Source organism: Poecilia mexicana, unplaced genomic scaffold, assembly GCF_051168715.1.
Source record: "Poecilia mexicana isolate PSO_F unplaced genomic scaffold, ASM5116871v1 scaffold_3, whole genome shotgun sequence".
Lineage (NCBI taxonomy): Eukaryota > Metazoa > Chordata > Actinopteri > Cyprinodontiformes > Poeciliidae > Poecilia > Poecilia mexicana.
In genome coordinates this window covers 32,274,836-32,290,954 of record NW_028263372.1, presented here as the reverse complement: position 1 = coordinate 32,290,954, position 16,119 = coordinate 32,274,836, and the positions used below count along the sequence as shown (strand labels likewise).

The 16,119-nt window shown below is 34.7% G+C and overlaps 1 protein-coding gene across 1 annotated transcript; it reads right to left on the bottom strand.

The window, feature by feature from the left end:
* Positions 1-1,597: 1,597 nt before the first annotated feature.
* Positions 1,598-3,961, bottom strand: lingo1b (leucine rich repeat and Ig domain containing 1b). The gene has a single exon (XM_014978985.2). It carries the CDS (start codon positions 3,959-3,961, stop codon positions 2,114-2,116), a length of 1,848 nt encoding a protein of 615 aa, XP_014834471.2. The 3' UTR covers positions 1,598-2,113.
* Between the last annotated feature and the right edge of the window lie 12,158 nt (positions 3,962-16,119).

Here is a 16,119-nt window from a genome sequence, read left to right as displayed (position 1 = left end):
CCGCATTTCGCACATACAGATGCGCCGCAAGTGCAAAGAGCCCATTGAAATACAATGGTATGACCTTAAACGGTACACACATATTCAAAAACCCTCCAATGTGGCTGAATTGAAACAATTCTGGAAGAAAAGGTGCTAGAAAGCCTCCATAGTGATGTGAAACACTGGCAAGTAATTCCCAGTTTGGTTTACTACTGCTTACTGGATAAGTGCATCTCTGGATGCAGTCAGACCATCTTTGTCAGAGTACATTCAGAATGATGTTTGAAAATCTGAAATGTAAATGTAATAAAAGTCAAAAACAAAAGACATCTCTTGAGGGGAGGACTGTATGTTTTAAGCGCTATAGAACATATTTAAAATTATGTTACATTACTTACACACACACACACACATATATATATATATATATATATATATATATATATATATATATATATATATATATATATATATATATGTATCTTCAGAAATTTGAAATGAATCTAAATTTACAAGCTCAGTCACATGTACCAACATAGAAATACCAGAAAATGCTATCAAGGTATTGTGAAATATTTTCTTACTGAAACCTTATTATAAATGAAATTACCTGTGTGAAATATACTTGCAGCATCATCTTCTTCTTTCCCATTTAGCATAAAATAAATAGCCTGTTGTGTAAAATGTCCTTTATTTTAATAGAATTTCAATTCACCCACCCCTTTTAAACATGCATTTAGAAGTTAATGAACACATTATCTTCAGAGCAGACCTTGACTGTGAAATAAATTGGACAACATAAAATTCTGAGAACTGGAACTCCATTTTACATAGAAATGTTGAGTATTGCTTAGCAGAAAATTGGAAAATTGGTTCTTAAGGCAACAAATAAATAATGTCACTAACTTGTAAATATGTAGTGACGTTGTGCCTTCTGGATTCTAGGACAGTGATTAACCTTACTAAACAGTCAAATAGGTTGTAAAGTATTTTAGAGATTTTTGCTCAGAATATTTTCAAGGGCGACGTTATGTTCTAAAATCAATAACACTCTCTTTCAGTTAAGTACATCAAAAACATGTTTACTGTATATTTAATCTGCTCTTTGGATTGCAGTTTGCTCAATACCCACAGCTATCAAAAGCATTACTATTATGCAATAGCGTAATGTACACAGAGGAATAAAATACAGAAAAAAATATGTATATCACAACATTTAAATACATTTAATGACAATCTTCCTTTGCTGGCAGAGAGGAGCAAGAACGGGCTTTTCTATGCAGTTTGGTAACATGCACACGTTCAAATTTAACCTTAGCCAGATTACCCCCTCTTCAAAATTTTCAATAAATGATTTAAGGATTTAACAAAGGAAAAAAAAACATCAGAAAGGCCAGTGTTAACAGACTATTTTGTCTGTAATTACCAAATAAAATCAAAGTTTTAATTTTATATTTAGCCACAAAAACCATAACTATTTTGTCGATTTATTATTTTTTTTAACAATTATCTTAGAAATGATTGGGTCAATTTCTGAAAAGTAAATGTATGTTTTGTTAAATATAATAAACTCAAAAGAAAGTACTTGTGTCATACTTTTCTCTTGACTGAAAAATAAAAAAATAACTAAATGAGGGGAAAGGAAAATTATTTTTATCTCAGTATTTCAGGCAAGAAAACATCTGCTTGTGACAGGTGTGCTTTTAACAACTATCAAAGGTAAAAAAAAATAGCCAACAGAAAAAATCCATTATCCATTATCCACATAATTTTTGTTTTTCACAAAAGAAAGACTACTTAAGATAATTATCAACTGCTTATCTGTATTAGCCTGCTTGTCATATACTGTTACTGTGCTTTTTTCATATATAACCCTTATTTGGTTCCACACAGAAATCATGTAATCAAGTGCATGTTAGCATACTGTACAGTACATACATGTACAGAAATCTGAACAATTGTTTAACATTTATTTTTAAAGATTCAGTCCCTGAAGTAAAAAATGTCAAAGGTATACTGTCTAGATGCATTTGCTGCTGTGCTATCGCTCACAAACTGATTACATATTTTTGACAAGAACAGTATGCATCCTGGCTGCAGTTTGTAAGCTTACATGACCTCCTTTAATAGTTCACATGATTTTCATGTTGAATTGTACAGGTGCCTCAGTTGGACTGGCCTCCTCTGTTTCCTCTTTTCGTGGCACATATTCAACTTCAATAGTTGACTTTGTGCTGTCTTTTCCTCTACTCCAGAGGAATAAAATTACAAGACAAAAGAGGACCACTCCAAGAAATGAGATAAATCCCATTGTGGTTGCGACAATAAGTGTCTTTACATCAAATGGAAATGGAACTGTTGTTCTGGTCACATTAGCACCTTCATCACTTGGCTGGTTAGAAATAAAAGCAAATGACTTATTTGGCTGATGTGGCCAATTCGGGGAGTAGCTGTGTACAAAAAGGTGAGCAGCTTTGGTGTCATTGCCAGCAGCATTACTGGCAATGCACAAGTAGGTGCCATTGTCCTGAATTTGGGCGTAGCGTACCTCCAGTGTACCCTCGCTGGATACTGAGAGCCTTGACCCTATAGTCTTTGTAGTAATGTACTCCTTCTTGGGGGATAGCCACATTATCACTGGAGCTGGATCACCCTCTGCCATGCACGTGAAGTGAACAGTAGTTCCTTCATCAACATGGCTTTCCACAACCTTATAATCCACAATCTTTGATTTCTGACAGATGAAGTAGTCTGGAGGCAGTACGTCTGGGAAATCTTTGAACTCTTTTCCTTGCACAATCTTAGGTGAAGCACAAATGGGCTGTTGTTTGTTGAAGTTAAGCCTCCACCTCCTGCGGAAGACCCATAGCAGGCGGCAGTCGCAAGCCAAAGGGTTTTCATACAAAGCCAGGGTCTCCAGGTTTCCCACTGAGTGAAAAACGGACTCCTCAAGGGTGCTCAAGCTATTTCTTGACACGTTAAGAATACGGAGGTGGTTGAGTCCACGGAATGAGTAAGGCTCAATGGCCACCAATTGTCCACCAGCCAAGTGAAATGCCTGGAGTTTTTGAAGACTGAAAAGCTGGTTACCTTCAACAGTATGAATTGGATTGAAAGATAGATTTAAAAATCGAAGATATCTGAGATGATTGATGGCTTCATAGGGGATGGTAGACAGATTGCAATTTGTGACAGACAGTGATGTGAGGTTAAGTCCATACAAGCTTTGTGAAGCCATAGTATTCAAGGCAGGCATATGAGAAATCTCCAGTATTCTTAGTCGATACAGCCTTTTAAAGGAGAAGTCTCTTATATCAGTGACGTTCAGATAGCGTAATCGAAGGGATAGCAAGTTATGTACATGACTAAGGGCATCAGTGGGAACTGAGCCCAGTTTATACCCTTCAATGTTGAGGCTTTCAAGATTGCTCAGACCATGAAATGATCGAGGCGATATAAAGACTAGGTCATTGTCCCCAACTTCCAAAGCCCTCAAGTTGTACAGCTCTTGGAACATGTAGTCGAGCAAAATAACAATTTTATTCTCACTTATATCCAACTGTGTGAGATTGGTCAGGCCCGTGAACACTCCAAGCTGAATGAGCTTTAGCTCATTGTTGCGCAAGCCTAGCGTTCGAAGGTTCATTAGGTTACTGAAAGCCCCCGGCTCAATGGATGAAATAGTGTTTTCGTTCAGTTGCAGCTCCTCTAGCTGAGGGTAATTAATGAACTCCTCAGGCCCTAGAGTCTTCAGACGGTTTTTGCTGAGGTCTAGCAGTCTAGTTTCAGTGGGGATGCCCTCAGGAAGAGCTGCCAGCCTTCTTCGATGACAGACGACTGAACGCTCCTGGCCATTGCAGTCACATTTTGAAGGGCAGCCAGTGGTGGAGCCTGAAAGGACGGTGCCCAGCATCAGGATCAGGATGGGCTGCCAACATGCCACCAAGTAGCTGTGCCCTCCTGCCTCTCCAGACACCATCCTACTGCTTACCTGGGGAGACAGAAAAATACAGAATATTGATATGCTTTGAACCTTAAGAAAAAAATTCATTTCACTAAATAGATTTTTATGACTAGGGAGATGTGCATATTATTAGAGAAAATGCTAAGACTGGAGTCTGTTGCATTGGAGTTTTTTATAAAGTATTGTTCTGCAAGGTCTACAGGGTTTTATGCCGTCATATTTTCTATTGATGCAAATGTTATTTTGAAGTTTAGGGAAGATTTTCTATGGTTAAAAAAACACCATTCCATAAGATTATATTTTATGATTTAGGAATTTTTAGGTAGGTTGAGACTCTAAAATACATAAGATATTAATTACAACCCAAATTTACTTCTTGCACTTGAATACCTTTTTATAAGTAAAACAGAAAATGTTTTTTTTTTGTTTTTTTTTACATCAACATGACTTCAAATGTTCAATGACTTTCCCTTCCCCTGGATTTAATTTAGTTAGGGTGAAGTTCCTCACAAGTAATAGAATCAGACAATCAATGCAAGGGCTTGGCCATACTGTGCAACTATCCTGCTATACTGCAGACTTCTGAGTATGCTGAAAACAATTACCATCAATCCCACTGACACGTTGTGTCTGCTTGTGGACAAGCAGACACAAGCAGCCCATTATCACATAGTACAGTTTCATATGATGATACAAAATTGTAAATATTCTGATGTTGTTGCATTATTAAAATAATATCACAAATTTGGTTACTGTTGTTTCCATCTATTAAACAATTTAGATGCAGTGTTATGTATCTAAATAACACTGCATTTAGAGCTTTTATACATAATGATGGAATAAAAGCTTAAGTTTTGTTTGGTATAAGGTATAGAAAATTAGATATTCGAAAGGAGAAGCTGAAATATAGAAAATATATATAGTGACTAAAGAGCTATGTTTCAGTTACAGAGACTTACATTTGTAGTACAATAGTTCCAACACCATTCACCGCCAAAAAGATCCCCGGTGCAACAGGAATTTTTCAGTGCATTTTTCTATAATTGGTGGAGGAAAATTAAGGCTCTCAAAGACCATAGATTTCAGATGGAAACAAGGAAACTAATAAAGTGCAATGAATGCAACAATGGGGCCTGTACAGAACTGGAACTCATCATATAAACAGCTGTTGGAATAAGAATATGAGAATTAACAAGGAGATTATTAAAACAAGAAAATCGTATCTTTTTCAGGTTAAATTATTATTTTAGATTAACAGACTGTAACATTGATGACCAGAGTAAATCCTTCTTGAAGTAGGATAATTGAACAAGGGATAAATTCTCATGTCTTTGTTGCTCTTGTATTTATCTTTTTTTATGTTTTTCACTTGTTTCTCAAAAACGGGACAAATACTAAGACTAGAAATAGCATTATCCCATCCAGGTGGAGGAGCTTTTGTTTTGAATGCCAACCTGTGCTGAGGACTTAGTTTGGTTACTGAGTTTGGTTCTGTTTTTGTTCTGTAGACTTTAGTTGTTTTTTTCATTTGTTTTTATGTTGAACAAAGCAAGAATGCCAGCTTTTATAACAAAACAAATGCATAACATTAGGCAAGTGAGGTTTATCGTTTCAAACTAAAACTGAAAATCTGCTATATCTGGGATTCATGCTCGCATAAATATTCCTTTGCAGGACTCCTCACATATGAATTTATATTAGACCATGCTCATAGTATGAGCATGGTCTAATATAAATTCATATATTAGAATGCTATAAGGAAGAGCAGGGCAATTTTTGCCCTGCTCTTCCTTATAGCATTGGGTCAACTCATTGAGGTTCACAGACATTCAAACCTGCACAGCTTTCTTAAGGTCCCCTCAGTATTTCAAACCCTAATAAGTCTGGACTTTCACTGTTCCTCTCCAACATCTTTTTGTTTTCCTTTTTTTTTTAGCCTTTCTCTGTTGTTGATTTGCTGGTGTGTTTGGGATCCTTGTCCTGTTTCTTTTTGACCCATTTTTAGCCATGCTTTAGGTCTTAGGCAGATGGGTTTACAATTGATCCAGCAAAACTTTAGCATAATGTGATACATTCATGTTTTGTGAATGACTGCATGGTTTAAGTGTTGTAAAAAAACAACCCAAATCATCACCCCATCATGCTTGACATCAGCTGTTTTTGTTTTCTCCAAATATGGCACTTTGTTGTAGGGTCAACCACATCCAGCTTAATTTAGCAGACATTTAACATGATCATTGAGGTTTATGGAGTCTGAAATGGAACATTTTGGGTATTTTTCTCATTTCTCCCCCTAGTGTCAGTAGGTAAGACAGTTTTCCCAGATGCTAAGACTTCTTTGATTTCCAGTTAAAAAGAATTAGACACCCACTTTCAAAGAGTTGATCACACATGCTGATGACCTATAACAGATACCATTCCTTTGACGGCTCCTGGCTACTACTTTCACTTTTAAATCCTATGGGGAAAACAAAGGTGTGTTTTTACAGGCAGTTTTCCCATTTTGGTGTAATCTTTGCTTTAAACAATAGTGTAGAATCATTTGTGTCTTTTGTTTTTACACTTATTAGATATAAATTGACATAAACCCTGTTTCAATGACTTCTAACCACTTAGCACATTGGAACTCTCCAATTATTCACGTTTTTATTTTTAAATTTAAGTTGACTTGCATGTTTTTAATCAAGAATACTTATTGCTGCTCCTAGCAACAGTTTTCTGTGTGTTGGCTAGGCCTAAAAAATGTTTGAAATAGTCTTTGTTAGAGAAAATATTTACCTCAGTCTACCTTGTCACCTATTTTTCCCTTCTCTGACTCACCCCATTCATTTTTAACTGCATTATTTTTGTGAACATTTGAATGGACAGGCCTTTTCTACACTGGCCCTGTGTGACTATTGTGTTATGTCAGGGGACCTCTCACCCTGTCTCTCCAAAGACCCGTCTCTGCCTATGTCTGTCTCTTGATGCCCCAACAGGCTGCACAGTTTCATGCAGGTGAAACTAAGAGTAAGATGTGCACTTCATGGGTCAATGAATGTCTCAAGCATTATACAGACAAATGAGCTTTATGCATCAGTGCATTTGTCCCTTTCAGCTGTTATTAAATACCTTTGCTGTGTGGCATAATATTGAAAAACTTATTAGAATATTTACATTGGGAATTAAGTGGCAGGTTTATTGGACCTTTTATGCTGGAAGAAGGAAATGGTTTATGAATAATAACTGCAAACTAATCATGATGCTACTGAATTCTTTGTCATTTATCAACAGATTTTGTCTTTTCCCATTAATGTCTTTAGGGCTCTATGGTACAGTCTAAGCCTAGAGTCTATGTCTATAATCATAAATTTAATCATGTTGTCTTTTGATTTTTGGTGTGTACAGCATTGCTGCACGCTATGGGTCCCCCTGCATGTTTTAAGTTTGAAAAATTATGCATTCTGATAATGGTACATACAAAAGTATGCTATATTTTATGACTTATGGTCAGTACGTCAAATATACTGAAGCAATGCTACTCTTGAGTACAGTTTCTGGCTATTTTACTCTCCTCGAGTTCCTACACTGAATGACATAAAAGTATGTTATAACCAAAAAGGCATCAGACACAGAAACACACAATTTGTGCAAAGGTGAGACTTCTGGTGTGTTTATCACTTCACTAAGCTTTGTCATTCTGTTATTTTCTAGGCTGCTGTGCCATTTGGAGGTCAACTGAATTTACAGGAAATGGTGTTGCCACTGGTTGTACTATGCACTGTTCTAACATGCTTAATTTACCTACTGTAAGTATTGGTTTCAAAAGCTTTATGTTGGGGAAAATTGAAATTAGGAAATGTGTGTTTCTTCTTTTCAAATTTGATATTATTGTTATTTTATCAGTAAAAGTATTGGAATATGCATGCAATGTTACATTTTTTTTAAATTACGATTACAATTTTTCAATTTAATTAAATCGAAACAAACAGTGGTACTCAAGAACTGGGTACTGAAGTAGCATTTTTACCAAATACTTTTTTAGTTTTACTTGAACATATTGTTTATTATAACTTTTTACTTCTACTTGAGTAAAAATACTGAAGAGAGTCACTTTTTGGCTACTCTACCCATTTTCGTCAGCCCTAATTTATCATTTTCTCTCAGTCTGAGTTTAAGCTGCTTTGAAATGTGTGTGGAAAATGTACATTTATTTTTCTCTGTAACACCATCTATAGCTAGTAAAGTTTAGGCATAGAAGAAGAACAGCTATGCTTACTCTCTGCCCCATCTCATCTTAAAGACCATTCATCTTTACTGTCACCTGACAAGCTACAGCTCAGTGTGAATACTAATGCTTCAGTATCTGCTGGAATTTGTATAAAAAGACTAACACAATAAAGGCTCAGTGACTTGGCTTCTATTTGCAAGAATATTGTAATACTTACTGAATCTCCAAATTCTTATTCAAATTTCAAACTGTGGTTTTATCCATTGGAAGATATTACAATTATAATGTAATACAAAAAATAGCATACACCTGACTAGTTAAGATTAAAGGTTTGAACACAAAATACGGGAAAGGTTTAGTTAATTTGATACCCAGTGCTTTTTTTGGGGGAAGACACATTCTATAAGGCCTCCAACAACACAACTACTGCAGATCAGTGCTTTGTTGAAGGGTAAAGAGCAGGTTCCCATAACAAAACAGTAAAGAATGCAACACTCTCAAATGTTTACTCCATATGCTGTTGAGCTGTATGAGACCTACCTAATTCTCTCTAACCCTCACATTTGTGCTAAAATGTGAACTGCTCTCAATTACTAAAATATTAGATGCAGTATTTAGATTAGTATGTTTGATTCATATGAATATGTGTAGATTAATATTTTGAGATGCTAAGACTTTGATCTTAGCATTTCAATTTCTAGTGAGTAAACTAAAACATGTTTTATAGTTTTAACAATCTAGTCAACCAGTGGATTTTCACTCAAGGACGCCAAAAATGCATAACCATCTCAAATAAAATATTTGCATGTGTCACAGCATGAGGACCACAATGTTGATTTAGACCAAATTCCATTTGTTTTTATATTTCCAATTATAATATTTACAGTCATATGAAAAAGTTTGGGCACCTCTATTAATCTTATTTGTTTTTATCTCTAAATATTTGGATGTTTGCAACAGCTATTTCAGTTTGATACAACCAATAACTTATGGACACAGTAATATTTCAGTATTGAAATGAGGTTTATTGGATTAAAAAAAAAATGTGCAGTAGTCTACGCATCAACACAAAATTTAACAGGTGCAAAAGTATGGGCACTTCAACAGAAAAGTGACATTAATATTTAGTAGATTCTCCTTTTGCAAAAATAACAGCAAAGAAGTATCCTTTGCTGTTACCAAAGTCTTATTCTAAAATATTGAACACTTCATGCAATGTGGCCAAGCATAGTGACGGATAAATGATGTTGTCTAAATTATATTAAATTTACTGTCCCTTTACCTGGGTATACCATCTATACAGGTAATTATTTAAAAAAAAAAAAACTTCCATAATCTGCTCTGTTTCGTACTGACTAGAGAGTGTACAGTGTGTTGAAAATCTGTGAAACGGTCCTGAGCTGGGAATTGCTGCCTACAACTTTTAGTTGAAGAGTCGGTGAAAGCTGTCGGGATTGGACAAGGCATGCACACCAAATGCAAATTCACAGAAATACCAGCAAGGCTGTTCTTTCATAATCTTTTTTTAGAAATAAAACTTGTCAGAGTTACACTTCATTTTTAAACTTGAAACCCTGGTATTTGCATGCTTCTGCATATTCTCTGGTTTAAAATGAACACAGTCAGTCAGATCCCTGATGGAACACCAGATACAAGATCCTGCTTGTACCCTTGTACACTGCATGCATCTGTGACATCCATATCTGTTTTTTTGGTTCAATAATGAATGGCAGTAATGCTCGCAGCAAGTGCATTCAGTCCTAATTATTTATCTCACTACACATAATAAACCAGACAAAAAATAAAAAGAAATAGGTTTAATTATTTGTGTTCTTTCTGTGGTATAGAGCCAGTTTTACTTTACTTCTTCATAGAATTTTAAAATTTGTGCCTCAAAAGAAAAAAAAAACTGTCATAAGAATAGTAGTCAGAGAATCAGGAACCCAACATACAAACATTCAACAAAGAAATAAGGATTGTAGGAACCACCCCAGGTTAAGACAAAATATGTGTGTCTATTACATTCCTTGTTCATGTGGGTGATTTTTATATTTCTATCATGTTCAAAATAAAAAATCATATTTAAAAAAGATTAATAACAATACAAAATCCATGCAAAATTATACCTTCCACTTTCCATAATTGTAAATTTTGCGGGGCTGACTTTAAAACCACCTAAGCATTCAAGAATGAGCCAGCCTGAGTCCTCCGTCCCACTACTATAGCCTCTGTCTCATATTTTGCGTAAATCTGTTATTAAAATTAAATGAGGATACGGCAGAGCAGCAGGACTATGACCTTCTGAATACATTTGTAGAACACATATTTGAGTATCCTGTGACAGATCTGTCTTCGACTGTCACCTCTCCATCCAGCAGACATTGCATAAACACTCATAGTCTGGGAGGATTTATCACAATCTTGCTCCTTCATTTCCTTTGAAGTTGCCCATTATGGAGCTGCATATGTATCCAAGACAGATCTTGTTACGGAAAATGTTTTAATAGCAACATCCCAGATGTTTTCTGGCTGGTTCACCCATTTCTTATTTCTGGGCCATCACAAATGAACTGTTATGTGCAGAAGTGCCCTGATTATGGATGTAAATAAAATGGCCTATAATTAGAACTAAATATAAAAATGCAGCCACACTGACCAAATGGATTCTTCTCAGTGTTTTCTATTTCATATTTTATTTTCCCCAAAGTGTTGCTGCTCAAACTCCAGCAATTTATGATGTGTCGATTCTCATGCTGTTGCATTTAGTTAACTTAGATCTGATTCCAAATTTATAGTGAGAATTTTATATAGCAGTTACATATGTCAGAATGAAAGTAACACCTATGTTTATCTATTTGGCTTATCTGGGATAAAGTAACAACTTTATTAAATAAGTAGTGTATTAAATTGATTACATATTCAGACCAGACATTCCATTGTGAACACTGACTGGTAAAGTGAGTAGCATTGCTCATCTTATTACAACAGTATATTCTTCTCTGAAAGCCTGCATCTTTCCAAATCAATCTTGCCACCCCAACCCCCACATCATGAAAACACTTATCAATTCTTTCCTTTCCAACACAACTGAACAGAAAATGCTTAAAATTGCCATAAAAACCACAACCTACAGTCTGATCTGTTCAATATGGCTTCAAACTCCCTGGACACCAGTGGGATTGGATCTGATTCCATCTATTGGTTGCAAACCTGATCCACAAAGACTCCACCTCACAATTCACTCTCAATAATGTATTGCTATACCCCACCAGACTCTGTAGCATACCTTCAGATGTTCCTTGAATATGTTCTCTCTGCTTAGTTTTTTTTATTTTTATTATTATTTTCTTTTGCAAGCAAATACCAAAGTCCTCTGTATATGTTGATATTCATTGCATACACACATAGCACTGTTCCCTTGCAGAATGGAGGTCCTGGGCTCTTTCTGCATAGAAAATGGATGTTTTCCCCTCACATGTGTCGGTTCCCTTCTGGTACTCTATTCTATCACAGTTCAAAAACCTGACTGTTAGGTCCTTTGGTCTGTCTAAATTGCTCTTACGTATGAGTGAATAACTGCATGTGTGTTTCTTTGTAGCTTTGTGATAGACTGGCTGTCTGTCTAGGATGGATGGATTATCTGATTATCTGACAGATCATCAATAAAACGTGAAGGCACATCCCTCTGTGCTGCATACCTACCAGTCATGTCAGAAACAGTTAGCCATGTAAAAAACTAAAAATATAATATTTCCAATCTCTTGTGTTTTTGTAACTATAATAACTAATGCTGTGTTAATAATTTGAGTACATACAAATTAATGCAATCAACTAAAACTCTGTTACAAGAATTGAAGGGTGTCAACATATTAGCACCTACATTGATTTTTACAATTCTCTAAGACTAAAGCCATTAGTTACAACTACAATGAACACACATCTGATACAGCCTTTTAATGGATTCCATGTTGGAAATGGGTTATTTATAAATGTCAAGATAATACAGCCTAAAATTAAACAACAAAAAGTTGGCAAGTGTTATTACGAATGGCTATAGACCAACAATGCTTATAGTTTCAATTTAAGCTTGCATTCAAGTTTGTTCTGAAATCTCCTTCAATAGTTTTCCTAATTTTTAAGGTAATGGGATAAATCGGTCTCAAATTTTGGTTAAAGTACAATTTTGCCAGGCACCGATTATTTTCTGCCTGTTACTTACAACTTACTTACATGCATCATGCATCAATATTTCTGTTAATAGCATTTTATTTTCTGTAAGCTTTCAGAGTAGTAGATTGAAAGTAATGGAGCTTATATTTCTCATAATAATCTGTGCAGTGCAACTTAACTATATACATTAGCAAAGCTTCTGACAAAACTGAAACTGACTTTTGGTTTTCATTTGCTTAAAGTATCTACCCAAAATTTATTGTACAAGTTGATCACATTGTCAAATTAAGTTTCTTAATTTGTTTAGCTTCGGATTACAATAAATATTATCAAAATAGTCCAGTTGTTGGTCAGTTGTCCAGAATCCAAATTCGTCCAAATACAGCTCGAGTTGATTCAAATTATTTCACTCAAATCTAATCACATAGTCATAATCAGATCCAATTTAGAACAATTTAATTCAAATTTTAGGTTTATCCAAAGTCACGACAATTTATAAGTAATTAAGCACATTCAATTTAGTTGTTTTTTTTTTTTTTTCATATTTATAAAATGCCAAATTATTTAAGTTACATAATTTCTGGACATTTTACAAGTCAACAAAATTTTTAGAGTCCAAATTGATCCAAATTCAGTTCAAATGATTTCAAACTATTTCAATGATGTCCAGTCTTTTAAGTAAAGTTAAAATTTAAGGTAAAAGTTAAATAAGTATAAGGGATAGAGATCAAATTCTCCATTTGACTCATATTTAATAATTTGATGGCACCACAATTCTTATTCTGTTTTTGTCCACTATTATATCCATGTGATGATTTGTGCTGGTCCTTTAACCAATGCTGATATCTATTATAGTGTATAATATATACATAGAGAACTGACTGAGCTTTTCAAAGCAAATATTGCCAGAGTCAAGTGGTGTGGAAAAACAATTCAATGCAAATAAAGCTAGAAAAGATTGGTGCTTTAAAAAGGTCACAGGAAAAAATAGAGTAATACAGCATTATGCTTACTGGAGAAACCCCCTAATACATCTATGCAGAAATGTCAATTATATATGCTATTTTGTTATGTTAACAGCAGTTTGTCAAATGATATTTTTAAGGCTCAATTGGTTTATTAATAATTTCCATTTTGAATAGAAAGTTAAGAAAACTTCTTAGTGCTTTCAAGATTACATGGGTTGGCTTAAAGGCTTGCAGTCATTCAGTTTAAAACAAAATCAGCCTACACCATGTTTCCTATGTACAAAAACGAAAAAGAATAAGTAGTGGATTTATTTATCACTGAGCTATCATAGTGAAGGCCATTAATATTTTTATTTCATAATTTGTTTTCCAATATCTGCTAGGTTTTATAAACAAATAACATGTAGATTGATTTAACGATTGTTTTGGATTCAAAAGAAGTCAAGAACTTTACATAAAAAAATAACGCATATTTTCTCCGATGTTTGTAATCCATAAACAAACTGACTTGTCTTCTTTAAATTCTGGTTGCATTTCTTGGTAGTTTTCTGTGTGGCCCCTTTTTACAGTATATCTGACTAATCACCCTCTTCAAATTACTAGGGTGTATTTCTGTCATATTAGAACCAAAATGTGCCAATGATGACATTTGCTTTTTGTCACTAAACTAATTTTGATCGTCTAATGTGAACATCAGAAATAGTTGCTGGAATGTTTATGGTAAATGTTCTGTAGAATATATGTCCCATTAAACTGTCACAAAGAAGCATTTTCTAAAGAAAATATAAAAACTTTTTAGAGTATAGACCCTTTTCACATGACGTCACACAACCTCCGTTTTGGCTCGAAGCTGTGTATCCTTAGTTCCGGTGTACATAGTAAGTAACGATAAAGTTGTCTATTTCATATATATATATTTGTAAAATGGACACATATATATCTATATATAGACATATATATAGAAAGAGAGATTTAGATATTTATATATATATATGTATATATCTGACAGCATATGTTGATCAGACAAGAACACCGGAGCATGGAGTTTACACGGTCTCTAAAACATTTGCCTAAAATAAGATTTGAAGATATATCACGATTTGCAAACCAATTTTCTCTGACAACAAAATCTAAATTAGACAAAGGCTAGAAATTCTTCACCGAACAATACCTGTTTGACTATGAAGGTAGGTATTTTTGTTTTGCGTAACCGTTAGCTTAGCATTAGTGAATTTTGTTAGCTAGCTAACTACGTGACATAACTGTTCCTTAACCAGAACTTTTTACTGTTTTTGAACTATAACGTTTTAGGCTCTAATCTTGATCAGATTCTTAAATTATAGACTGGAGTTGCCACTCATCCCATAAAATAGGGGTTTGTTTGTTATAAGCAGAGATGTCCGGTGCCGCCGCTGCTTTGTAATGCCTTCCTCTAATCGGACCACTTTTTCCGGTAACGAATAATCTAACGAGCTCGTATTTCAATTCCAGTAATCAGATTAAAGTTATTTTTATGTCCTTTATTTTCCATTAATACAGAAAATGAACCTCTAAACGTTACATCACTGACAGGCGGCGGTGTATATGTTTCCAAACTGTGGCTAAAGCTGCTGCTAGCTGGTTTACTCATGATCGGAGGCTTGTTGGAGAATGGTAAATTGACAATGACTAATAACGGTTATCTAACACGTAAACACTGTTTTATAAAATACAGAAAGTGAACCTCTAAACGTTACAGCGCTGACAGAGTATATTTTTTCCTAAATGTGGCTAAAGCTGCTGCTAGGTGGTTTACTCTCCGATCGGAGGCTGTTTATTTTATACACAGTTAGAGAATGGTGATTTTACAATGATTAATAACAGCTATCTAACACTTAAATGCTGTTATTATTAAACTTACCTTTTATTATATCCTTAAGATTATGAGAATGCGGGAATTTTTCAGCTTGGTTCCCAAGGCAAAATCACACCGGAAGTAAAGATACCCAGGTTTGAGTTATGGCGGCCATTGTCTGACGTCACTGTGAAAAGGGTCTATAACTCAACATTTTCATGGCCTGTTCAAGTTGTGACATCAGCTAGTACTAGCTAGCATAGTAGTTCATACAGATCTGAAGTTCAGCAGATCAAAATGGTCACAACTGTAATATGCAGAACTGATACCCAGCCAAAGTCTATGCAACTCAAGAGTTGAACATTTATGTTTTGTGCAGATAAGAGGGAGACTTGCCCAAATTTGGAGCACACTTGACTCCAAATTACATCAGTATTTTGTTTTAGTGGGTATTTTTATTGTTTGTAATAGTATTTTTTTTATCTCTTTCTCTTTTTTACTGTTTATTCAATGTTGCATGACTCTGTTTCTGTTTTTAATTATGTAAAGCACTTTGAAATGCTTTGCTGATGAAATGTGCTATGCAAATAAAATTTGATTGATTGACTGACTACACTCAATGCATGTTTTTTGTTCTGTTTTATTAATCCCTTCAGTAAAACTGAAGCAGCAATATGTTTTGAGAGAAAAGAATAATGAATAAATTCAACAAAACAAGGATGACTTAAATACATTTTCTTTATTTGTACTCGGCTTTATTCTAGTGAAATGAAGTGGACAGATTTTATTGTTCTTGTGTTATATTTTTTAGCTTCTGAGCTAGTATGTATGGTTTACCTTTTTGCTGTTTGTCCCTGCTGCTATTAATCAAGTGTATTTGACTAGCAAAGCTGACAAGCAAAGGTGGCCCCAAATTAACAGCTGATGTTTCCAGGACTCCAGAGATCCTTCTAGCTGCTGCAGTTTCTGTTTGCTCTGCTGTCTTAGAAAA